The sequence below is a fragment of the Apodemus sylvaticus genome, chromosome 19 (genome assembly GCF_947179515.1).
Source record: "Apodemus sylvaticus chromosome 19, mApoSyl1.1, whole genome shotgun sequence".
NCBI lineage: Eukaryota > Metazoa > Chordata > Mammalia > Rodentia > Muridae > Apodemus > Apodemus sylvaticus.
In genome coordinates this window covers 17,684,942-17,709,472 of record NC_067490.1, presented here as the reverse complement: position 1 = coordinate 17,709,472, position 24,531 = coordinate 17,684,942, and the positions used below count along the sequence as shown (strand labels likewise).

The following is a 24,531-nucleotide window of genomic DNA, read 5'->3' as shown; positions in this document are numbered from 1 at the left end:
TAAATCATGTACAAGTATTTTGGGGACAAGTCTGTTTTTATTCCTAAAAGCAGAGTATCAGAAAAACCATTGATTATTGATACTATAAAATTTCCTGGCTGTTGTGAACTTTAAATCTTTACAATTTCTTTTTGATGGAAAAGATTTAACACAAAGTTATTTTTCTTATTTTTTTTTCTCAAATGAGGCTCTTTTTCCCTCCATATGTATCTGATTTTTTTTCTTCACTATAAAACTGTTATATAGAGCGAGGGCAGTGGCTCAGTTGGTAAAATCCTTGTCACACAAGTATGAGGACCTGGCTTTGAGTCCCCAGAACTGTGGCCATGGTGGCTCAAACCTGAAATCCCAGAGCTAGAGAGGCCGTGCAGACTGGCAGGCCACTGGGGTCTGCAGGCCGGCTATCCCAACCTAATGACCAGTGCCGAATCAATGAAGGACTCACGTCTCAAAGACCAAGGTAAACATGGCCTGGGGGACAGCACACAAAGTTGGTCTCTAGTTTCCACATGAGCATACACGCAGCAACATGCTTAGCCACATGTCCATACACACAGCAACATGCTCAGCCACCTATGACTACATGCATCTATACACATACACACATGCGCACACACACACACACAAATATCAATGTATTATTGATTCGCCTCACTAACTGAGTCAGTGTCCCCTGTAAGCAAGGCACTCTGCTGTTGGTTTTTAGTTTCCTGTTGTTTGACATCAGTCCATTTTTAATAGATGGTGTTTTGTGCCGTTTTTGTTTTTTTGGGTTTTTTGTTTGTTTGTTTGTTTTAAGGAACTATAGACTCTAAAACTTCAAATTGACTTTGGTACCTTTTGCATTCCTGGAGTAAAGTTGCAATTGTGTTCCATTATGTTATAATGAGAGAAAAAAACTACTTTTAAAATGTCACGCACTAATCTATGTACCCCAGAAGTGCTGATAAGGACCGCATTAGAGAGTTCCTCATCCCTGCCTCCTATCAGAAGACTTGTGGCCTAGTGTGACAAGTGAATTGGCAGTCAACATACCTTTAGATGCTGGAGTCTTTAGTAGGTAATTCACTCGTGAGATCATCGGTAGCCACAGAAATGGGAGAAAAATGATTGCTGAACAGATAACTACCGGGCTGGTAAGATAGCTCAGCGGGTAAAGCACGTGGGCAAAGATTAGGACTGGAGCTGAGACCCACACACGCCACGCGAAGGCTGATGAAGCATCAGCAGCACCTGTCACCCCAGCATCCCTAGAGAGATGGGAGACAGCAGAGACCGGAGCATCGCTGGAGGCTGGCTGGTCAGCTAGCCTGGCATGTACAGTAGTGAACAACAGACCTTACTTCAAACAGAGTGGAAACTGAGGATCTGTGTATACTATACACACACACACATGCACACGCACACGCGTGCACACACACACAAGAACTATACACACACACATATATGTATATGTTATACTTATCATATACACACATGAAACTAATAAATGTATCAGGATCCATTTCTTTAACGACATTTACACAGCAAACCTAACGACAGCCAGAGAAGTCCCACTTGGGACACTGGTGCTGGGTCTGAGGACCACGCCCTGCCACCCCCAAGGCACGCCTTCCTCCCAGGCTGTCCCACAAATGCTAAGTGCTGTGGTTCCATTTCCCGAGGTTTTTCTTTTGCTTGTCATTGGCATTGTGTGTTGCTTGCTTCTAATGACCGTACATTAATTTCTCCCATTTGCTTCTAATGACCGTACATTAATTTCTCCCATTTGCTTTCTAAATTATTTTGCAGCTACTCGTCTCCGCTGCCTCAGTATGACTCAAGGTGATAACCCTGTCCTTCGTGTTTTTCATTTATGTGGCATCCCTCAGTTTAGACAGTGTCAGTGTCTGTAGTGTGTCTGCACCCGTCACCCTGCTGTTTGCGAGACTAGACAACTCCCGGGTAGCAGCTGTAGGGTTGTGTGCTGCGCTCGTGGTGTGGTGATCTGAGCAGAACAGCATGAGAGAGGGGTTTCGCAGCATCACCTTTGTGTGTTTCTGTTTCTACAACTCGTGCTGTGTGTCCTCTGGGTTTTGCTCAGCTCTTGTACAGACTGAGTTTGGAAAACAAGTCATAGAGCATCTCAGTGTCTTTGAATGCTAATGTCCCGCTTCATCGATGCCTACCTTTCCTTGATCTGTAATTCTATGAAATTCAAGATTTTAGGATGATAAAATGGTTGTAAGCACCAACCACTCGCCCTGTAGGAGGTTCTTCCTGTTTGTCTTATAAATCCTCTTAGGTATTCACTCCATTTATTCTGACAGTCTTCAGAGAAGCCACACTCTTATATTGGCCTGAATCGCCTTTGTACACTACCGTGAGAGCACTCAGCTAAATGTTGCCCCGTGTTTCTGCCTGCCCATCCATTTTCTTAATCTTAACACTCAAGTCTTTGCCCCCATGCCGTTTCTAAGCACACAAGGCAAAGTTCTGCTCATGGATTGATTCAGCTGACATTGGTCATGTGTTTGCCATGTGCTGGGACTCTGCCGGACCCAGCAAGTGCTGTCGGGATAGTTGTGTGACCCAGCTGTTGTCAGCAAAACATCCCTAATCCGGGCAAGCACTGCAGTGTGCATTTTGTACTAGCACAAACACAAGTATGATTTTAAGCCCAGAGTCTGAAGTGAGTCCTCTGTACACCTAGAGATAGATAGTAACCAATTCACTGATAATTACAGAGAGAGCCAAGACTCTTCCACCATGCTGTTTTGTCTCATTATAGTGCCTCCATTGCTGACTGAAATCAGCTAGTGCTCACGTGTGCATGCACACACGTATTATATACCATATTTAATATGTGCGTACCTAAGAAAACGAAGCACTTCCAAACAATTTCAAATGAGCTCAAGGCCATTTTTCCCTGGAAATAATTCCTGTGGGATCCTAAGTCAGCGAATAGACGCAGATGATCATTCCCTTGAATAGAGAGGGGAAGAATATTTTATCATCTCCTTGTTTTTGAGACAACCTTTCCCTCTCCTGACTTGAATATTCTAGAGGCAAAACAAACAAACAAACAAAAAACTCTCACGATGGCTAGAGTAATAAATAGCAAGCCCATGAAATAACAGAGAGAAAAATAGTTAACCCAAAAACTTAAGCAAAAGGTGAGTCCATTTCCCTGACGAGCAGTTGGTTCTAGACACATGCTCAACTGGAGAGCTCGCTCCAGCTCTTTGGCTTGCCACGGGCCGTTTGCCTGAAGAAGTCTCCCTTGCCAGACAACACGCAGATAACTCAGGGGCCTCAGATCCGTCGGCAGGATGTTGGTTGACAGAAAGCTTAGCCAATTAACACAGAAAAGAATTTTGATGGATAGGATTACTTTTTTTTTTTAAGATCGTATGCTAGGGGCCGGTAGCTCTTTCTGCTGCTCACTGTCTGGTGCTACACTCATCATGTGTATATTTTCAGCTGTAAAAATCAGCACGTACGAATGTGTTTGTTGCCATCTGTCTGTTGGTGTTTAACCGGAAGTGCCTGTCACCGACAGAGGAGGCTTTCCCCTGACATAGCCACACACAGAAAGAAAAGCATTTTCCTCATTAGCCCTGACATCAAGGCAGATGACAAACGTAGACCCTCTCAGAAATAACAATGAAGTTCTATTTCTATCTCCACATGGCATATTCAAATAAAGGCAACCACTTCAATATCCCCTTATCCTCTATATTTTTTAATGGACATTGAAAAGATTTAATCCCTTTCCATCAAAATCTTAGCAAGCCTAGTCACCTGCTTATATTATCGTATTGTTTCATCCTAATAAAAGTCAATAGTGTCGGTATGGGTGACTGACTGTCCCTTTGTCTCACAAGTTGTGTGTTTTTGCTACGCTGTGGAGTTTCATCCTGTGTATACTGGAGTGAGGTCCTATAAATCGTTAGGGGAGAAACTAGTTGGAGTAAAAATGACCTTTGACCCATAAGCCATCCTCAAAGGCTACAGAGAGTGGTTGGCTAGTTTTTTGTTTTTTTCATCTTTATTCCTTTCATAGATACTGTTAGTTCCATCTCAAAGAATGTCACTGTTTCTTCTCTGTGCCTCTGCTGACTTCCCAGCCTCCTGGGCAGGGGCTTTCTTCCACCACGACCCATCTTTGCCCTGATGTGGGTTCTGTGCATGTCTGACAGGACTCCACGGTAGGAACTTACCACGACTGTTGTTTCAGGGCGGGCACGGCAGCTGCCTTTCCCCGTCCCTTGACATTGAATTTCAAGCGCTGTGCAGTTTTACCTCTGTCCGTCCGTGACACCGTCTCATCTTTCCCCCCACAGGTTTCTGGTTAGCTTTATGGTGGACGCGAGAGGGGGCTCCATGCGAGGAAGCCGCCACCACGGGATGCGGATCATCATCCCTCCGCGCAAGTGTACGGCCCCCACCCGCATCACGTGCCGCCTGGTAAAGAGACATAAACTGGCCAACCCACCCCCCATGGTGGAAGGAGAGGGATTAGCCAGTAGGCTGGTAGAAATGGGTCCTGCGGGGGCACAATTTTTAGGGTAAGTTTCCCCAGTTTTTGCTTTGGCCCTCTGACCACATATTTGATTGATTTATTTTTCCCCCCCTTTGGTCCTTGCGAACTCAAGATATCAACTCTGAAAATGACTTGTCGCACCCCACCGGGGGTGGGGGGTTAGGGGTGGGGGTGGGGGACTCGGGTGTGGTGTCAAAGGTCACCAAGCTGCTGCGTTTATTAATGGCTGCGGGTTCTTAACTCGGCCACCTGGCCAATGCACTTACTAACCAAGAAGCGCATGCTTTCCGCCCCCCCCCCCGCGGGGGTGTGGCGTGGCTATTCCCCGCCCCATGGAGGCGTGGCGTGGCTATCCCCGCCCCACGGGGCGTGGTGTAGCTATTCCAACCCCTGCGAGTTCTCTCGCGGAAGTCAAGGCACCATCTTTTAGGAGGCCTTTAGGAATACATACGTCACCTCACTGCATGTCTCTGTAACGATAACTTTTAGAGACATAATACACCGGGGTAGGGTATTTTACAAGAAGGAAAACTAAGTTTGCTCTATTGTCCGAGGTGGCACTTGGCAAAGCAGGCCAGGCTCCATCTCGACGGGACCGCGTGTTCACCATCTCCCCTTCTCGTTTTTCTCTTCCTGCTGCATGGATGTCACTCAGTAAACTGCATCTTCCCACCCATCCTCCCCCTGTAAATGAGGGCGAGAGCTTGGTTAGCCGAATCCTGCAGCTTGGCCCTCAAGGAACAAAATTTATTGGGTAGGATCTTCATAGACAAGATCAGAATGTGTGCAGTTCTCCTTTCCATTTTCAACTTTTTTTTTTCCTGTCACGCCCATGGTCTTATACTCGTCTTAAGTTTGTTCTCTCTTTAGTTTTCACTTCTCTGCTTTCAGTCGATGTGTGTCGCTGAAAGAGAACACCCGTAGTGGCTTGACTTACTGTGGTACTGCCGCTGTCCTGTGCTTACGAAGCATGTGGGACCCACCTCAAGCACTCCCGCTGGCTTGTGCATCCGTCCACCCTCCTTTAGTCTGACATGTCTCTTCTCTGTGTACTTGTTAGAACTAGACCAACCGTCTCACGTTAACCCATGTAAGAGAAGGTATTTGCAGACTTTGAGTCAGTGTTTGCCACAGACGCTCTGTGTGTGTGTGTGTGTGTGTGTGTGTGTGTGTGTGTGTGTGTGATCAGACTTTCGAATCACTAATTTTATAATTTTTATAAACTATAAAATCTTTACAGGTTTTGTGAAGAAAAAAAAGAATAAACCAATGAGTAACATCATTTTGGGTGTGTCAAGAACACAAGATATTTAAAGAAATGGGACTGGGGGCAGTCTGGACATTCTGTTGGGCTGTTGAGGTGTCTTTTGTCTCGTTTAAGTTGAAATGTATCATTGTCTGCTAGTCTGACTGTTTTTGCCTTGGCAGTCTGCATGAAAAGCCCGTTATGAATTGTCCTGCTTGGCTGTCCCCTTGGTCAAAGACCCTGCCTATACCTTCTCTCCAGCATTGCTGAGTGTCCTCACAAAGCCACAGAGAATATCAGACACATTAACCCTCCAAGATTGTATCTTGTTCTCAAAAAGTGAAATGATACCTAATGTCCAATTATAAAGTTATGTTCTTAAATTATGGGAAGTTTCATAGTGATATTATTAGCACTGTTTTTACTCATTAAAGAATAAAGGCACTATAAACATATTTTTTAATTTTAATTTTTTATTTATTTACAATAATTTTGCCAAAAGTAAAATTGTGACATTTATCGGTCTCATTTTAGACTACTGCTTTTATGAGTAATCAGATATTCACGTTTTATTTGTGGTTTTGATCTTTACAACAGCCTCTCATTAAGCTCTGCCTTCTGAAGCGTGTATTTGTTGCTACCATGTGTGCGTAAGCAGCTAGGTTAAGCCAGGTTACACAAGCTCTACAGAGAACAATGATACTGTCTGCTAAGCACTCTCAGATAAGGCTGCACAATCCACCTACCTGAACTGTGCGTGGCGGTACCCTGCTCACTCCCATCCATCTTTCCCTGTGCTTATCCATAATTCTGTAAAACTTAAGAAAACCCTTTCCCGTGACTTGATTTGGTGATCTCCAGTCCGCGGCCATTCTCTTCCATCTGTGTGAGAAAGGACACTGTCAAGAGTTAACTTCTTCCTGTGACAATTTCAAACTTACATGTGCTCTTCCAGAACGTTCCAGCACCCCTGGATAGCTGCTAAGTCAGGTCAGGCAACGAAGCCACCCGTCACCTATTTGAAAATGGCACAATCCGAAAAACTGTTTTAACTGCAGAGTTGTGCCAGTTGTTGGAGGGAGTAGATTATGGCAGTGTCTACTTTATTTCTGAGAGGAAAAAAAAGTAGAGAAATGATCTTCCAAAATAGGGTAAATTTCTTTTTCAAAGAAGTGACTGTGTCCTTTTAATTCATTAGCATCTCGTATAATATAATGTATCTATATGTATCTATTATGTTTCTTAATTAAAAAAAAATGGACCGGCTTTCTTTCTTTACGGTCGCTTTTAGTCATGTTTAATTTGAAATTTCCTATTTATATGAGTTTAATTCCACCCCCCATTCAATTTGATGCCTAACACACAGTAGGCCTTCAAGAACTGTTTGTGAATGAATGATGGCATGTTATTGGGCTTGTAATATCATTTAACTAGCAACAATTCTGCAGCTTTGAGACCATTCCCAACCCAAATGGCACCTCTGATTTCCAACTCAATCCTGTTAATGAGACTTGATTTATTTATTTTTTTTAGTATTCTACTACAGATATATTTAACTTAATACAAAAAAAAATCATGTGGCTTTTTCTTTTTTGTTTTCTAGCCCTGTCATTGTGGAAATCCCTCATTTTGGATCCATGAGAGGAAAGGAGAGGGAACTCATTGTCCTCCGAAGCGAGAACGGCGAGACCTGGAAGGAACACCAGTTCGACAGTAAAAACGAAGACCTCGCGGAGCTCCTCAACGGCATGGATGAAGGTATCGATCCTCTTGGGTGTGTGGCCAGGGACAGGCAGTGTGAGTGGGTGAGGCGCTCCTCCCACACCCCAGGATGCAGGATCCAGGGTCTTCGCATCCTTGCTGTACCTAAGGCATGACGTTACAGTGTCTCTGCTATGCTCCAAGTACCACCGCAGCGCAGATGGACCAACACCCTCACAGTTCCTTAGTTTCTCCTTGGAAGATTTATTTATTTTATTTTTATATGTGTCCAGGCATTTTGCCTGCACGCACGGGTTTCATGTACCACATGCGTGCCTGGTGCCATGGATCCTCTGGAACTGGAGTTAAAGACAGTTGTGAGCTGCCATGCAGGTCACATTAGCATCTCGTATAATATATCTATTATGTTTTTTAATTTAAAAAAATGGACTGGCCTTCTTTCTTTCTGGCCTATTTTAGTTATGTTTAATTTGAAATTTTTTATTTCTATGAGTTTGATTCCCACCCCCAAATCAATTTGATGCCTAACACACAGTAGGCCTTCAAGAACTGTTTGTGAATGAGTGATGACATGTTCTTGGGCTTGTTGGTGATGGCATGTTGTTGACCTTGGGAATTGAACCCAGGTCCTTCTGAGGAGCAGCCAGTGCTCTTAACTGCTGAGCCGTCTCTCCAGCCCCAGTTCTGTAATTTCCCAACCAAATATATCAGCCTTTCAAAGACCTAAGAAGGCTTTTGTTAGTGGAAAGAGAAACAGGAGGGCAAAACCAAACAGACACAAGCCTGTGGGAGTTTATAACGTTGGCCTACAGCATGGGCATTAACAGTATGTTTTTGGAATGTTCATTCTGTTTTTCTCCTAAGTTACTAAAACGTCTTTCATATAGTTTTCACACATTTGAGCCACAGTGGTTTTTTTGTTGTTGTTGTTTTTTAAAGTTTCAAAGCTGGTTGGAGTCTGTGTATCTTGCTGTCGGTGATCCACTGAGGCTCACATACTTTTACATCCATTCCCTTCTTCTCTGGAGGCCCTAAGTCAGGGTTTCACGAGCCCCTGGAACAGTGGATGGCCTTGAACACCCGATCCTCCTGGCGCTAAGACTGTAGGCGCGTGTCACCTCTGCCTGGCTCACACACCTCCTGGAGGCTTTTTGTAGTGTTCAGAACCGTCCCCGTTTTCCTTAGTAAACGGTGCTGTAGAAAGAAATACCAGCTCACCGTCCCTGTGACTTGACTTCCTAGTAAATAGTGCGGATCCCATCGTTTTCCAGGAACAGCGAGGACAGCAATCAAAATCACCTCTTTTATCATCTCGTTCTCTGTGTTTGGGATTCATCCACGGGGTGTCCTGTGGGTTCAGACTGTGGACCGTGGAAGTAGACAGATCTGGGATGTGCAGAGCATGATTGAGCAAGTGCCTAGACCGCCATGAGCCGAGACCTGGGAACTGTTCCTTCTGGTTCTGTAGAGTTAGCATTAGGATAAATGACTGGTTCCGGGAAGCCCTTTAGGTGATAGAATTCTTAAGCTTTTAATAAATATCAATTATTATCACCATTATTTTGGTCTATAGATAAAAGTGCCATACCAAAATTTTTGTATGGGATAGAGTCCCCAGCAGCCACAACTTAAAGATGCCTGTATCTCCAGGTAGAAGGAAGCTGTTGAAAGTACACTGGAAAATGCTTTCCTGTGGAAGTTTCTAAAGAAAGCACAGCTCAAAAGCTTCACAATGTTATTCCATTATTATTATTATTATTATTATTATTATTATTATTATTATTAATTATTATATGAGTGTTTTGCCTGCATGCACATCTTGGTGCCCGAGGAGGTGGTAAGCCTTCCTCTGGGTGATAGGAATTGAACTCGGGTCTTTCACAACAGCAAGTGCCCCAACCACTGAGCCAACTCTCCAGACATCCACAGATGTCAGATGGTCTTCCCGGCTCACCTTGCTAAGCAGAGGGCTGGGGCTGAAATCTAGAGTTACAGCTGTAGCCCACTTGTTTCCCAAACGTGTGTCCAATGAGGAAGAAAATGAGCCGTTTGATGGAAAGTTCTAGATTTGGTCCAATGAGATTTGGTCAAGATTGAGTGGAGAAAAGTCCCTGTGGGTCAGGGACATCCCATGGGCACACATTATCTAGGGAGCATGCACATTGGAGACTTTCTTACCTCCATTTTCAAGAGCAGGTGAAGCCTTGGTTCCACTTTACACAGTGAAAGCAAGAAATGTAAATACTTCCACATTTAAAGAGTCAAGCACTGGCGCCCATTAGAGCAAGATGTTTAGATTAAAGTTTTGGTCATATATTAAATATAATAATCAGAATGGGAAAGCACAACACATTTATATGTAAGGCTCACTTATCAGTTATTCTGAATTCATACCCCTTACCACCACTGTTCTGACCTCATTAACTCTAGAACATCCCTCGCCCCAAAGCTACTTCGAAGTGGAAATCAGTATCTTCTCATGAGAAGCCAGCCTGTCCTTTTCCTTAGCAATCCAACGACAGACTGAGTCCTCCCTCCCATGGAGGGGAGCACTGAGCCTGACTGGCAAGAAGCCCGTGTCCAGAAGAACTCACCGAACCATCACGTTACAAGGAGGCATGGGGCTGGAGAGATGGCTCAGTGGTTAAGAGTACACACTCCCGAGGTCCTGCGTTCAATTCCCAGCAACCACATGGTGGCTCACAAGTATCTGTAGTGGGATCTGATGCCCTCTTCTAGTGTGTCTGAAGACAGACAGCGACAGTGTACTCATAAAAACAAATAAATAAATCTTAAAAAAAAAAAAAAAAGTCCAGAGGAGGCAGTGGGGCAGACTGAGATGCCCAGTGCCTGGCGTCAGTCAGGTGACTCCTCTGGTGGAAGAGAAACGTCTTCAGGGTCATACACTCAAGCGTAGCTACTGTCTGTGTTCCTTGTCCTCCTCGTCAGACAGTTGTTAATGGGATAAGGAGCAACCCATGAAACAGATCAATAACTCAACATGTCCTCAAAGAATTGAATCAGTCTACTCTTACTGTACTCAACCAGATAATGTCTCTGGCCAATAACAATTAGGGGCCACATATTATTAATTATTTATGGCCACAACACATGCTTATTACAAATGTCTCGTGTGTGTGTGTGTTTGTTGTTGTTATTGTTGTTTTTGTTTCGAGACAGGGTTTCTCTGTGGTGTCCTGACTGTCCTGGAACCCACTGCGTAGACCAGGCTGGCCTCGAACTCAGAGATCCAGATCCACCTGCCTCCCACGGGGATCAAAGGCATGCGCCACCCCGGCCCGGCTTAAATGTCTCCTTTTTAATGCTCCCTTCTCCATAAGTGCATTTCATGCATTATTTTAGAGACTATAGCCAAATAAATTGCTCTTCCTCTGTGTACTTGCTGAAAAATATTAATACCCAGAGTATTTAGTGCCATCTTAGTTAATATTTCAGTCTCCTGTTTTTGCCAAGTAAGACAGTCGTGGGGGTTGGGGAGTGATGCCCAGTCTATATAGTATAGCATTTGCCATACAAGCATGCCCAGTAACCTGCCAGGGCATGCCAACCACCTGCAGTCGGAGCGCAAAGGCAAAAATAGAGTCCCAGAGGCAGACTGGCCAGCTAGACTAGCCAGAGTTGGCTAGCTCCAGGTTTTGCAAGACACCTTGCTTCAAGAAAGTCGAGTGACTAGGCAAGATGCCTGACCTCAACTTCAGGCCTGCACATGCACACACAGGCAAGTACAACACACACACACACACACACACACACACACAAAACACATGCCAGAAAACAAAACAAAACAAAGCAGCTATAAAGGTCAGATGGCCTTTACTGCCCACAAAATTAACTGCTAGAATAACTTCACGGAACCACAGGTCCCCGTGGGGGAAGAGTTTACCCAGTGTGACACTGACATCGGCATCATGGTCTGTGCCCCGCCATTGACTCTTTAATGTTCATCTAATTGCACCTTGTGAGGATGCCTCGCAGGTAGCTAATGGGCGGAGGATGAAGAGGGGATGCAGAGTCCGTACAGAATCGCCTGCTGTATCTCTCTGCATGCTCACTCCATGTTCATACCCACAGGCACCGCCTAAGCTGTGCGCAGAGTGCTGGAGTCTGATGTTGGTCAAAGACACAGGGGGCATTTCTCCCCAATGTGTTCAGAGCTACCATTTGCAGGTCAAGCTTTCTACCTGACTGAGCTCTGTCTTTCCAAGGGAGCATCTTTTCCCAAATGCACCCACAAGCCAAGTACTTCTCTGTGAAGAAACAGCAAACAGAGGTCGATCTGCAAACCCTGGGCTCTGCCACACCCAGTTGCCTTTCTGTACTGCTCTCTGCGGTGGCTACTGTCAATTGTCATCCTGACAGGATTGGGAGTGACCCAGGTATACCCGGAAGGTATTATTTTTCAGCCTTTGGGTTTGCTGTAAGAGAACCTCCCCTGTTAGGTTAACTGAGGTGCCTTCAGAGTAAGTAGTGCTCTTCGCTGGGTTTACATCTTAGGTTATATCAAAGGAGAAAGCTAGTGGAGCCCAACGATTCACTGTTCCCTGCCTCCCGACTGCATGCAACGGCTCTAAGCTCCTGTTACTATGACCTTCCTGTCAAGATAAACTCTACTCTTAAACTGCCAGCCAAAATAAACCCTTAACTTCTGTGTTTGTGTGCATGTGTGTCTGTGTGTGTCCATGTGTCCTTGTATATGTGTGTCCATCTGTCTGTGTGTATTTCTATGTGTCCTTGTGTCTATGTGTCCCTGTGTGTGTTTGTGTGTATGTCTGCGTCTGTGTCTGTGTATCTGTCTGTGTTTCCGTGTGTCCTTGTGTCTGTCTGTGTGTGTCCATGTGTCCCTGTGTGTGACTGTGTGATGTATGTGTCCATCCCAGACAAGGCCATGGGGTGGCCTGCTATATCATGCTACACCTTATTGCCTTGACACAGGGTCTCACTGAAGCCAGAACTTTGCATTTTCGCCAGACTGACTGACCAGCAAGCCCCAGCTCCCCTCCTGCGTCCACCTCCCTCTCACCCCCTGACTCCTGGCACTGAGATAGCATAGGCAATGCCTGGCCGTGCCAGGCTGGAGCCCAACTCAGGCGGGCATGCTTGCCCAGCCGCCTTCCCCTGCTCCTACTCCTATTATTGTTAAACAAGCCCGTGTATCCGTGGTTGTGTCAATTAAGCAGACATGTTAACCAAGCCGTGATGAGGTAAACTGCCCTGTCTGTCTAGGTGGGGAGAACCGGCCCTTACCTACTCAAGTTTCAGGTGGCAGCGCAGTTTCTGATCTCTGGCAGCAGACAGAGATCTTATCTCGGTCTTTGCAGAAGAAAAGGTGCTACAGATGTGCAAACAACATTAGCAGGCACACTTCCCATCAGCAAGCAGCCCACACTGTCAGTTTAATGAAAGTCTTAATAAAGTCAGTGCCTCCAAAGGTCGGTCCTAAGAGCTTTATTTGTAGTTCCATGTCTGCTTCCTCCTCAGCAGTCCCTAACTTACAAATCAAAGACGTTTAGAAATGGTTCCACTCCCAGGATCCCCTGCCATATAGTAGCCAGTGAATGGAAGTAGCTGTATTAAGTCTGATACAAATTAAATTGTGGTACAAATGGAGCCACACTAAATAGAAGAAGATGACTACCCGCTTCTAAACATATTTGTGTGGACAGTATATTCGAAGTTCCAAGCTGGCACTTCTTTTCAGTACTTACCTTTATCAAGCTTAAGATAAATGGTAATTTTTAAAAGTGCCTAGTCATTATTGAGCAGAGACATGGAGCCTTGCATTGTGTACGTGGTTCACAGCGCCATCTGCTGGAATCATCTGGTGGCGACATTTCTGAAAATTTTTTTCCAAATAGAAAAAGTTTCTCTAGATCGCATTTAAAATGCCCCAAAAATACATAACAATTGACTTCAAAATCCTCAAACAAATTACAACAAAATAGTTACCTATTTTTAATCTGTTTCCATAAACTGGCTTTTTTTTTAATCAACTGAATGAAGACTGAGGCATAGCAAAAGAAAAGTAAAGTATTCCCCAAATAGGCTCTGAAACCTGATACTTGGGAAATGAAAATTGGGCCAAAGTAAACCAGCACGGATAATTCCCACCTCCATGTGGTCTGTGCATATAGATTTACCACCGCCATAAACGTGATCCCCAGGAATGACCTCAGATACCTTGTTCCTGGGGTCAGACAGCGTGTTAACCCAGGCTTGGGAATCAGCACTAGCTACCTTGGGTGCCGTGCACCTCAGAGGCCGGCGTGCCCAGAACAGCAGGTCTAAGTCGCAGCTCTGGGGTGTAAAGCACGTGTCGGGCACCTCGTAGGTGGTGGGTAACCTGAAGGCACTTTCCATGGTTCAGTTTCTTCGAGACAGGATTGTCCTGATTGTTTTTCTCCATAAATGTAGGGCTAACTGTTCAAAGGTTTGAAGAGAGGCATTATAGAGCAATTTTTCTGAAAGCTGTGTTTTCAGAAATGGTTAAGGAAGCTGAGCAGAAATTAAACCCAAGCACAGAGCTTGTCATTTGTGGAACACCGAGGCCTCTCTGTTTCTCTCCTTAGACTTCACACTCACACCAACCAGGTCTTAAGCCACTCTTGAGCAAAGGACCCAGACAGACTCAGTCTAAGAAGGAGAAGCAGACTTTCAGGCCCAGTATAGGACAGTGGAGTCAGAGTATCCAGTGTGGAACTGAGTATAAGCCGTTAGCACACCGTGCTTGTTCCTTACACTGTGTAAATACCAGGGCGACAGCGGTTCTCAACCTGCGAGTCGCGACCCCTTTGGCAAACCTCTGTCTCCAAAATATTTACATTACAACTCAAAACAGTAGCAAAACTATGAAGCAACAAAATGAGTTTATGTGCACATATACAATTATGAAATAACAAAAATAATTTTATGGTTGAGGGGTCAGCTCAACATGAGGCACTGCGTTAAAGGGTTGCAGTGTTAGGACGGTGGAAATCGACTGTACTGGGGATTCCATGGCTACAGTGTGGTCCACGCAGCACATTTATGCTCTGGATTACCTTCTGGACATTTTCTCTATGCAAGCAAACAGTCTCGCTCCTGTGTCCCTACTTCTAGGAGTGCTCTGTCTCCAGGCACACCAGGAGAGGGCATCGGATCCCATGACAGACAGTTGTGAGCCACCATGTGGGTGCTGGGAATTGAACTCAGGACCTCTGGAAGAGCAGCCAGTGCTCTTAACCGCTGAGCCATGTCTCCATACCCTCTACTTCTCTATCCTTTAAAAAAAAAAAAAAAAGACCATTTAAAAATCTCAATGCATATAAATTCACCCTCCCCCTCCCAAAAGACGTTGGCGCTGTCAGGATTATTGGTGCTTCTGACTCATCTGTTGGACTCTTCGTATCTGCAATAGGAGACTTTGAGAAGGGCTCATTGTTCTCCTGAGTCTTTTAATTCCCTTAGGTCATTCTCCAACCAATAATTTGAACCATAAACACATGGACACAACAAGCCTCCCTGTGGATTAGCAGCTGAGACCACTAAGGCCTCTTATTTTAGTTTTTTTTTTTTGGATTTTTTGTTTTTGTCTTTGTTTTGTAGGTGCAGGCATGTCTGGGGAGGTCAGAGGACAGCTTTGAGGCGTGGGTTCTGTCCTTACCCGATGGGTTCCATGGACATGACTTGGGTCATTGAGCCTGCCATCTCACTGGCCCTCGCACGGAATGCTTTATAAAACATCTTAAAGGAGTGCACAACAGCTACTGCTTCCTCGTACCTGAATTTGCAGTACAGTCTAAAGGCTCCTCTCTGGCCAGGAAATCAGGAAATCGCTTCCACTTCTCTCATTGTTGGTTGACTCCCGGTTTCCTGGTTACCTCTTAAGCAACTGCCGTATGCCAGCCCTTCAGTGCCAGACGTAGCTTAGCTTAATGTGATCTCACAGTGGTTAGCTTCTCTCTTGTGAGGAGAAAACCAAACATTTAGGGCACAGAGTCAAAAGCTCAAAGCGGCCGTAAGTCATGGCGCTGTGGAAGCTGCCTGTGAGAGATCAGTTTATTCCCACCCACAGGCTTCTCCCACCGCTGGGTCTTTAGTACCCTGTTTTCTTTTTAATATAATGTTTTAATTAAGTATTCAAGAACCTCATACAGTTCCTCCCTCCTCCTCCTAGATCTGCCCTCCCCTCCCCTTCCCAACGTCACACCTAACAACTCACCGAGCAGATACCTGTGTCCAGACATTCAGTTACCTCATTTTACTGTTGCTTTGCCCCCTCTTAAGAATGCTCCAGAGCAAAATGTAGTTTTATTTATCATAGTTATATATAGAAACAATTTTTTTAAAAAATAAATTCATTTATTTTATGTATATGTGTAAAGGCATCACTGCTGCCTTCAGACACACCAAAAGAGGGCATCAGATCCCAGATGTTTGTGAGCCGCCATGTTGTTGCTGGGAATTGAACTTAGGACTTCAGTGCTCTTAACCGCTGAGCCATTCCTCCAGCCGTGTGTGTGTGTGTGTGTGTGTGTGTGTGTGTGTGTGTGTGTGTGTGAGAGAGAGAGAGGGGGGGGGAGGGAGAGGGAGAGGGAGAGGGAGAGAGAGAGAGAGAGAGAGAGAGAGAGAGAGAGAGAGAGAGAGAGAGAGAGAGAGAGAGACCCAAGTACAATGCCTACAGAGCCCAGAAGAGGGCATCAGATACCATGGAGCTGGAGTTCTAGGTAGTTGTGAGCCTAGGTCCTCTGCAGGAGCAGCAGATGCTCTTGACCAGAGCCGCCTCTCCAACCTCCTGCCTCCCCTCCATACATTCTGTGTAGCACATCTTACAGTTCTCTTCTTCCCTCTCTAGCATTACCTGGCTAGGCACCCACGTGATTATGTAAACCCGTGGTAAAGTAATGTTATTCTAGAGAATGACGCATCAGACTTTGTCATTTTGTATCCTGTGGCTGCTGAGGAGTCTGCGGGGTTATGCGTGGCTGGTGTTCGCTCCTTCCGCCTCCCCACGCTCACTCCAGGACCCATCCGTTACCTTCCTCTCCAGTGTCTCTGCATTTAGCAGCCTTCCCTTTCCTGGCTGCCCGTAGCCATTCTTTTTCTAACCCACTACATCACTAATTTCTTGTTTTGTTTTCTTTTTGCATTTCTCTTGACTTTTTGATTCCTTTTGATTCTCAAGAGAAACATTGCACATGTTTTAAACACACAAATGAGACATAACCTGGTTACCAGGGAACTTGGAAAGATCTGGCTTCTACTTTGTTTCACTTGACCTGGAGATCAGAGTGCTAAAGGCTGTGTGTGTGATCCTATTGAAAGCTGGTGCCTTGGGGCCCTGAATATTATTCCCACTTGTCTGCACCCATTCCTGACAGTTCATGAAATGAGCACATCAGGTGTTTCTCTAGGCTGAAGTTTATCCGCAGACTATCTGTTAATGTGTATGTTGATGGTCAATTGCCATGCAGATTTTAAGCAGACCAGAAGATTTGCTACAAGCTTGAAAACAAGGGGCGTACAACACAGGGCTCCCAAGGCCATACCAAACCCTTAAAATGTCAGAAGCTTGCAGGACACTGGGCTTCTGGTACCTTCTTTGAACATGGATTAAAAACCAGCCTGTGGTTGTGTGTGGTACCTCACACTTTACTCAGCATATGGGAAGCAGATGAAGAAAGACCAGGAGTTCCAGACCCTTCTTGGCTGTAGAGCAAGTGGAGGCTACCTGGACCAGATGAGACCCTGTCTCAAGGCCACCAACAGCTGGGCATGGGGGTGCATTCCTTTGATTCCCACCTCCCCAGCACTTGGGAGGCAGAGACAGGCAGATAGGTCCTCTGTGAATTCGAAGCCAGCTTTGTCTATATAGTGAGTTCCAGGACAGCCAGGGCTGTGCAGAGAGATCCTGTCTCCAAACAAAACAAAACAAAGCAAACAAAAAAGACAAGAAGAAGCAGAAGAAGAAAAGAAACAAAGATGAGCTTTTCCTTGAAGCACTTGCTTGCTATATTTGAATGACACATGCACACATTCAGCTTGGATGGCTTTACTGCCGTTCAAAGATGACATGCTAGAAATGTAACCAGGTGGTCTCCATTGCGTAAAACAGCAAGTAGCCCATCGGATCCCAGGATGTGATCCAGCAGTTTCTACATTAAATCCTTACTAATGTGTGCACATGTAGCCAACACATATGAATGAGCACGCACAAAAGCACACACACATACATAGGCATGCACACAGTGTGCACACACCCGTTATGGGCAGTAAATGTGTCTTATTGACACTCTCCCAAAATATGCCTACCCTCCCCAGTGGGTCCAGTGTGTGCTTGGACACGCCCAGAAGGCACGGGTTCTTCATGAACAACTTGAGCCGTTTTGCAGGACAACCCAAATGATCTAGTGGTGACCTAGACAAAAGATCCCCATGGTGATAATGTGACGTTTTTACCTGCTGCTTCTATTGCACCTACCCCTGACTCCCCACTCTCTCCATTAGAGTAATTTCCACCTAAATGGATACTTTAATTCCTGTCCGTGCCCAATACCTAAGGGATGCATATGGGGTGGGGGGCGGCTTCAGTAAACACTTGGTAGGTGAATGAATCCAGAGCTCTCTGCACACCCTCAGGACTGTTTCGCATGCGGCTAAGAGGCGTGTCCTGTTGATGGGCAGGTGGCTATCCCACTCACATCTTGCAAGCAATGAAGCTTTGCATGAGCTTATGAACACAACTAAGAAAATAGACCTTCTAGGCCCAAGTAATTTCATTTTGAATGGATGGTTCCCAGTCATATTCTCCTTAATTTTTAATTTTATTTATTATTGGGGGATGCTTTGGTGCACGTGTGGTACTCAGAAGACAACTTTCAGGAGTTGACTCTGCCCTTCTCCTGTGGTTTTCGGGCATCAGACTCAGGGTCATCAGCAAACGCCTTTACCTGCTGAGCCATCTCATGGGAACCAATAACGTTCTCAAAAGATCTTTGCCAATTAAACACCTACCTGTGATGAACTGGACACACACATTTTCTTATAATATTCTGATTCTTCAGAATCAGGGTCTTTTGGGTCAACAAGATGGCTCAGTGATTAAAGCTACTTGCTGCTAAGTCTGAAGACCTGAGTTCGATTCCCCAGGACCCACATGGTGGAGACAACCAACTCCCATGGCCATTCTTTGAGCTCCACATGTGTTCATATGCATATGAACACATAAATAAGTAAATGTAATTAAGAAGGTACCCCTATCCAACAACACTTTTTTTTAGATTTGTTTGTTTTGCTTCGGGGTGGGGGGGGATGGGGTGGGGGGGGGATGTGGGAGCTCACAGAGGCCAGACAAGCATGTCAGATCCTCCAGCCCCAGAGCTACAGAGAGTTGCGAGTTGCCCAACATAAGTGTTAGGAACTGGATTGGGACCCTCTGAAAACACCTCTAACCACTGAGCCATCTCTCCAGCCCCACCCTAGACTTTCACTGAGGCTTCTGGGTTTCCAGTCTTGGATAGCAAGCTTTGGAAGGGATGGGGAGAGGCATGGGAGAGGCGGGGAGAATATGGAGAGGGTGAGCGTTGGTACAAAGTTACAGTAGACAGGAGCAGAGTGTTTTGCTGGGGTATCACCTAACCCAAAACTATGGGTGCAGTCCATTGCTTCCCACCAAGACCTCAGTGCTCAAAGACCTTTGTTCCTCCAAGCAGAACTTATTAGTACAGCTGCAATATCTTTGCAAAGTTTGGTATTTTGTGATTCCTATAGTTTTCTCCACATTAAAAATATATATATTAGCTGGGCGGTGGTAGTGCATGCCTGTAATCCCAGCACTCTGGGAGGCAGAGGCAGGCGGATTTCTGAGTTCAAGGCCAGCCTGGTCTACAGAGTGAGTTCCAGGGCAGTCAAGGCTATACAGAGAAACCCTGTCTTGAAAAAAATCAAATCCAAAAAACCAAAAAAAACCCCATTATTTATTTATTTATTTATTTATTTATTTATTTATATTTATCTATATATTTATAATAATATGACAAATATGCATTATATTTATAGATATATTTATATGTTATATGTATAATCTATATCTATATATACCATAGCTATTAAAGAGAAAGATATCTGATTAGATTGGGAGTTAACAAAGGCACAAAAGACATCTATTAAGTTAAGCAAGACATCTATTAAGATTGGTTGTTGAACAAGGCACAGAAGATGAATATCATGTGATCTCACATGCATGTAAGGAGACAAAGTTTGTCTCATCCATATTGAAGATTAAATGATGGAGAGGAGGGGAGGGGTGGGGAGAGGCAGGGGGGAAGCGGGGAGAGGCAGGGAGGATGGGGAGAGGGTGAGCATTGGTACAGTTACAGTAGACAGGGGCAGAGTGTTTTGCTGGGATACCACACAGTGAAGTGGGTGACTGCAGATGACATGGTGTACTGTACATTTCAAAAAGCTACATGTGGGAGCTGGAGAGATAGCTCAGGGGTTCAGAACACTGACTGCTATTCCAAAGGTCCTGAGTTCAATTCCCAGCAACCACATGGTGCCTCATAACCATCTGCAACTGGATCCAATGCCCTTCTTCTAGTGTGTCCACAGCAACAGTGTACTCGTATACAAAAAGCTACATGTGAACTGAAATGTCTCGTTGTACTTCATAACTACATTCAATTTGCATGTCTCATTTTATCTTAATTTTTAAACATTTATTTATGTATGTGAATATACTGTCCGCTGTCTTCAGACACACCAGAAGAGGGCATCAGATCCCATTACAGATGGTTGTGAGCCCCCCTGTGGTTCCTGGGAATTGAACTCAGGACCTCTGGAAGAGCAGTCAGTGCTCTTAACCACTGAGCCATCGTCTTTCCAACCCCCAATTTGCATGTTTTAGAATATCAGTTAAAATTTTAAAAATTACCTTCCAGGGCTAGGGGTATGGTTCAGCTGTCAAAGTGCTTGATGGGTATGCATGAAGCCCTGGATTCAAACCTCAGCACCCCATAAAACTAGACATGGTGGCACAGGCCTGTACTGTAATCTTAGAATGTAGGAGTAGTGTCGGAGGATCAGAAGTTCAATTTTATCCTTGGCTGTATATCAAATCTGAAGCCAGCCTGGACTATATGAGACCTTGTGTCTGTCAGTGAACAGTTTTTAAAAATTGTTTTCTACCCCAGTAGGTACCAGGGTGCTCTGTGCAAAGGTCTACACTCATGGCTTTTCATTCTGTCTTCTAGAACTTGACAGCCCAGAAGAGTTGGGTACAAAGCGCATCTGCAGAATCATCACAAAGGATTTCCCCCAATATTTTGCTGTGGTTTCCCGGATTAAGCAGGAAAGCAACCAGATTGGTCCTGAAGGTGGGATTCTGAGCAGCACCACTGTGCCCCTCGTCCGGGCTTCTTTCCCAGAGGGGGCCTTAACCAAAAGGATCCGAGTGGGTCTCCAGGTACTGATTCCACAGCATGCACCTCCCAAGTCCCCTGCGCACGTAGAGGGCCCCCGGGCAGCACACCTTTCTCTGGAAACTTTGCAGTAATTCATTCTTATCAATCTTGATAATTAGGCTGTTAGAGGGGGTTAACTTACTCAAATGGAAAGCGTCGTGTGTAAAGTCAGCTTAGTTCTGTGTTTTAACCACTTTCTGTTTAAGTCTCAGTTGGGGCTGGGGAGAGGGCTCGTCTGGTAAGCGCTTTCTCAGCAGGCATAAAACTATGAGTTTGGTCCCCTGCTCCTGTTTTTTCGAAAAGCAAAGCAAGGAGTGGTGGTGGGGCATGCCCTGGGGATGGGGCAAAGAGCAGACAGACAGAGGAGCAGCCCAGGCAATCTTGACAAACTGACAACTCCAGATCCCATGCAAGACCTTCTCTCAGAAAAGAAAGCAGAAAGCTCTCGAGCAAGACGCTTGAGGACCTCTGGCCTCGGCATACAAATACATACAAACACACACATGCATAGTCTCTGTTGGTTTTCTGTTAGAGGATGCCCCTTTCCGTCATGGGTCCTTGGTCTTTTGTGGAAGGCAGCATACTGGAGTTTGGTCTATAACATGTCGCTTCTGCCTGGAGACTTGACAGCGTTCACAACCAGGCTTAAGTACTTTATCAGTGCTAGACTTTGTCCAAGCCAGTTGGAACTTTGAGTTTATCGAGCTGACTGGAAATCTTGGCAAAAATGGTCTTTCTTACATTCCCTCATTGCAGTTAGTTTAGTCTTTGATGCCTTCCCCACCACCACCACCTTTATTGAATAAGATTAACTGAAAGTTAATCATTCTATTGTTAATATCGTAATTAAAATATAGTAATGAAAAGTTGATCTGGACATCAGCTTTTCTTTGTGAGACCAGAATGTCATTTCAAGGTATTGGGGGTGGGGGACATTGTAAGTGGTTGGTAAAACACTCTGAGTTGCAAAACCCTGTGTGTGGACGAGGTTTCCTTCCCCTGACTCCTCTGCTGAGCCACTCTACCAGACTCCAGAGACACTAAATGGAGTTGGTTGGGCCTAGTGGACTAGAATCCATACCTTCTGGATTATATATTGGTCCTTACCTCTGAGGGTGTCACTTTTCACTTATTTATTTTTTTTATAAGGTGATTTTGTGAGTCTTAGTGGTGCATCCTGCACAAGGGTAACATATACCGAGGTGTCTTATAGGGTTTTACGGCTGTGAACAGACACCATGACCAAGGCAACTCTTATAAGGACAACACTTAATTGGGGCTGGCTTACAGGTTCAGAGGTTGTCATCAAGGTGGGAGCATGGCAACATCCAGGCAGACATGGTACAGGAGCTGAGAGTTCTACATCTTCATCTGGAGGCTGCTAGCAAAATACTCACTTGCAGGCAGCTAGGATAAGGGTCTTAAAGCCCACTCCCACGGACAGTGACACACCTAGTCCAACAAGGCCACACCTTCAAATAGTGCCACACTCTGGGCCAATCATATTCAAACCTTCTCTCTGCTCTGGGGTTTGGCTCTGTCTCCTTCCAGCAAGCCAGTCGTATCCCCGAAGGAAATGGTTTCCCAGCTCCCCTGTATTTTCACTGCCCTACCTTCCTATAACAGTGGGAAAAATGGGTAAAGAAAGACATGGATTTTCTCATCAAGTGTCCTCCTACCTTTCTTGATTAAAAACTATGTCTTCTGATTAAATTTTAAAATATAATAATAATAGTAATAGTAGTAGTAATAGTAATAATAATAATAATAATAATAAAGTCTACTTTTATTTAAGGTATTTTTTCTTTTGTCTGTAGGCTCAGCCCGTGCCAGAGGAAACGGTGAAAAAAATCCTTGGAAACAAAGCGACGTTTAGCCCAATTGTCACAGTGGAGCCGAGGAGGAGGAAATTCCATAAGCCGATCACCATGACCATTCCGGTGCCCCCACCGTCGGGAGAGGGCGTGTCCAATGGCTACAAGGGAGATACCACGCCCAACCTGCGGCTCCTCTGCAGCATCACAGGTTTGGTTCTTCCCTGCAGTGACTCCTGCCCGGCTGCCCTGACTGTGCAGAGATACGAAGAGGGGAGAACTAGGAGGAAGCCCTGCGTTTTCTTCCGTCCTCTTCTTGCGTATCCCGGGAAGGATTTCTGTTAGGAACCGGGCTCCTGGTATATCTGACGCTCAGGGATGTTTCCTGATATTTAGGTAGTAGCGGCACCCATCCCTTTTAGTATCCTCAAGGTGTTATCAACTCAACTGGAGCGCTTAGGGAAATCTCCTGGCAGCCATGACAGAGGTGATTGGTCCTTGTCCTGTGGACAAGGGAAATGAGTGAGCCTCTGGAAGATTCTCCAGGTTCTGAATGGTTGGGAAGGGTTGAAGACACCTTTGGTGTCACCCAGCTGTGTTCACCAGTGCCACACAGTATCAGTGAGCAGGCCTTACAACACACTTTCTGAGGAGTAACTGGAATCCAGACCTCATGGCTCAGCAAGTAAAGGCCCTGGGTGACAAGTCTGAGAAACCTGTGTTCAATATCCAGAGCCCACGTAGTAGAAGTGAGTTCAAGTTCTGACCTACATACAGACACACACACACACAGAACATACATACAACATACACACAAATGCAGACCTCCCTGGCTGGTCACTGAGCTCACGTCAGAGATTCACAAAGTAAAGTTTTCATCTGACTGGGCTCACTCTGGGGTGCCCAGTTCCTCCGTCGATCCTGGAAAAGTGGTATTTCAGCCAGGGACAAAATGAACGGCTTCTTAAACTTGGTAATTCCCTATCCCACTTAGAGAGAGAGAGAGGGGTGCTGTGCAAACATGATCCCCCACCCACTTGTGTGTAATTGCAGCATCAGGGGTCAGGGAGAAAGGCAGGCAGGCAGATCTCTGGGCTCACTGGTGGACCAGTCTAGTTAATCAGTAAGCTCCTGATTCAGAGGTAGACATTGTTTAAAAATCCAATGTAGACAATGAAGCGAGACACCCAGTGTCTACCCCTGGCCTGCAAAGTCACGAGTTCACACCCACAAACACACATGCATGTATGGATACACACTCACATATACCTGAAGCTGCTGAGTCTTTACCGTGGCACACTGTAACGGTGACACACTTAACATATCACCCCAGATTCCCACCATCCCTTGTGATCCCGACAAAGAGAAAACAATACATGTATTTGTGAATTCCAGTGAAACCCCAGTTGGCAGGAGAGGGTGTGGCGGAGTGCAGAGATGGTCTCCTTTTCCATGCGACAGAACTGTTAGCGCTGTAGCTGGCCAGTTAGCGGCTGCCAGAAGAACAGCCTGGTGACGGGCAGTTAGTCTGGGGAAGCCGCTTTCTGATGACGTCACCCTGTCTGTGCTGTTCCCAGGAGGTACCTCGCCGGCTCAATGGGAAGACATCACAGGAACAACCCCTCTGACGTTCATAAAGGACTGTGTGTCTTTCACAACCAATGTTTCAGCCAGGTATGGAATGAAAGTTCCAGGAGCACCCTGGAATTCATTTGCTCTCCTTTTGAGAAGTAAAAAAATGTTGCTTTCAATATATATAAATATACA

At 45.3% G+C, this 24,531-nt stretch overlaps 1 protein-coding gene across 9 annotated transcripts in view; it reads left to right on the top strand.

Moving 5' to 3' along the window:
- Positions 1 to 24,531, top strand: part of Ank3 (ankyrin 3) — a 600,128-nt gene that overhangs the window by 526,842 nt on the left and 48,755 nt on the right. For all 9 annotated transcript variants that reach the window (XM_052163460.1, XM_052163459.1, XM_052163463.1 and 6 more), the window contains 5 exons: positions 4,326 to 4,550; positions 7,375 to 7,529; positions 20,741 to 20,952; positions 22,768 to 22,975; positions 24,342 to 24,438. In XM_052163460.1, coding sequence (XP_052019420.1) covers positions 4,326 to 4,550; positions 7,375 to 7,529; positions 20,741 to 20,952; positions 22,768 to 22,975; positions 24,342 to 24,438 — 897 coding nt within the window. The remainder of the gene's footprint in view (positions 1 to 4,325; positions 4,551 to 7,374; positions 7,530 to 20,740; positions 20,953 to 22,767; positions 22,976 to 24,341; positions 24,439 to 24,531) is intronic.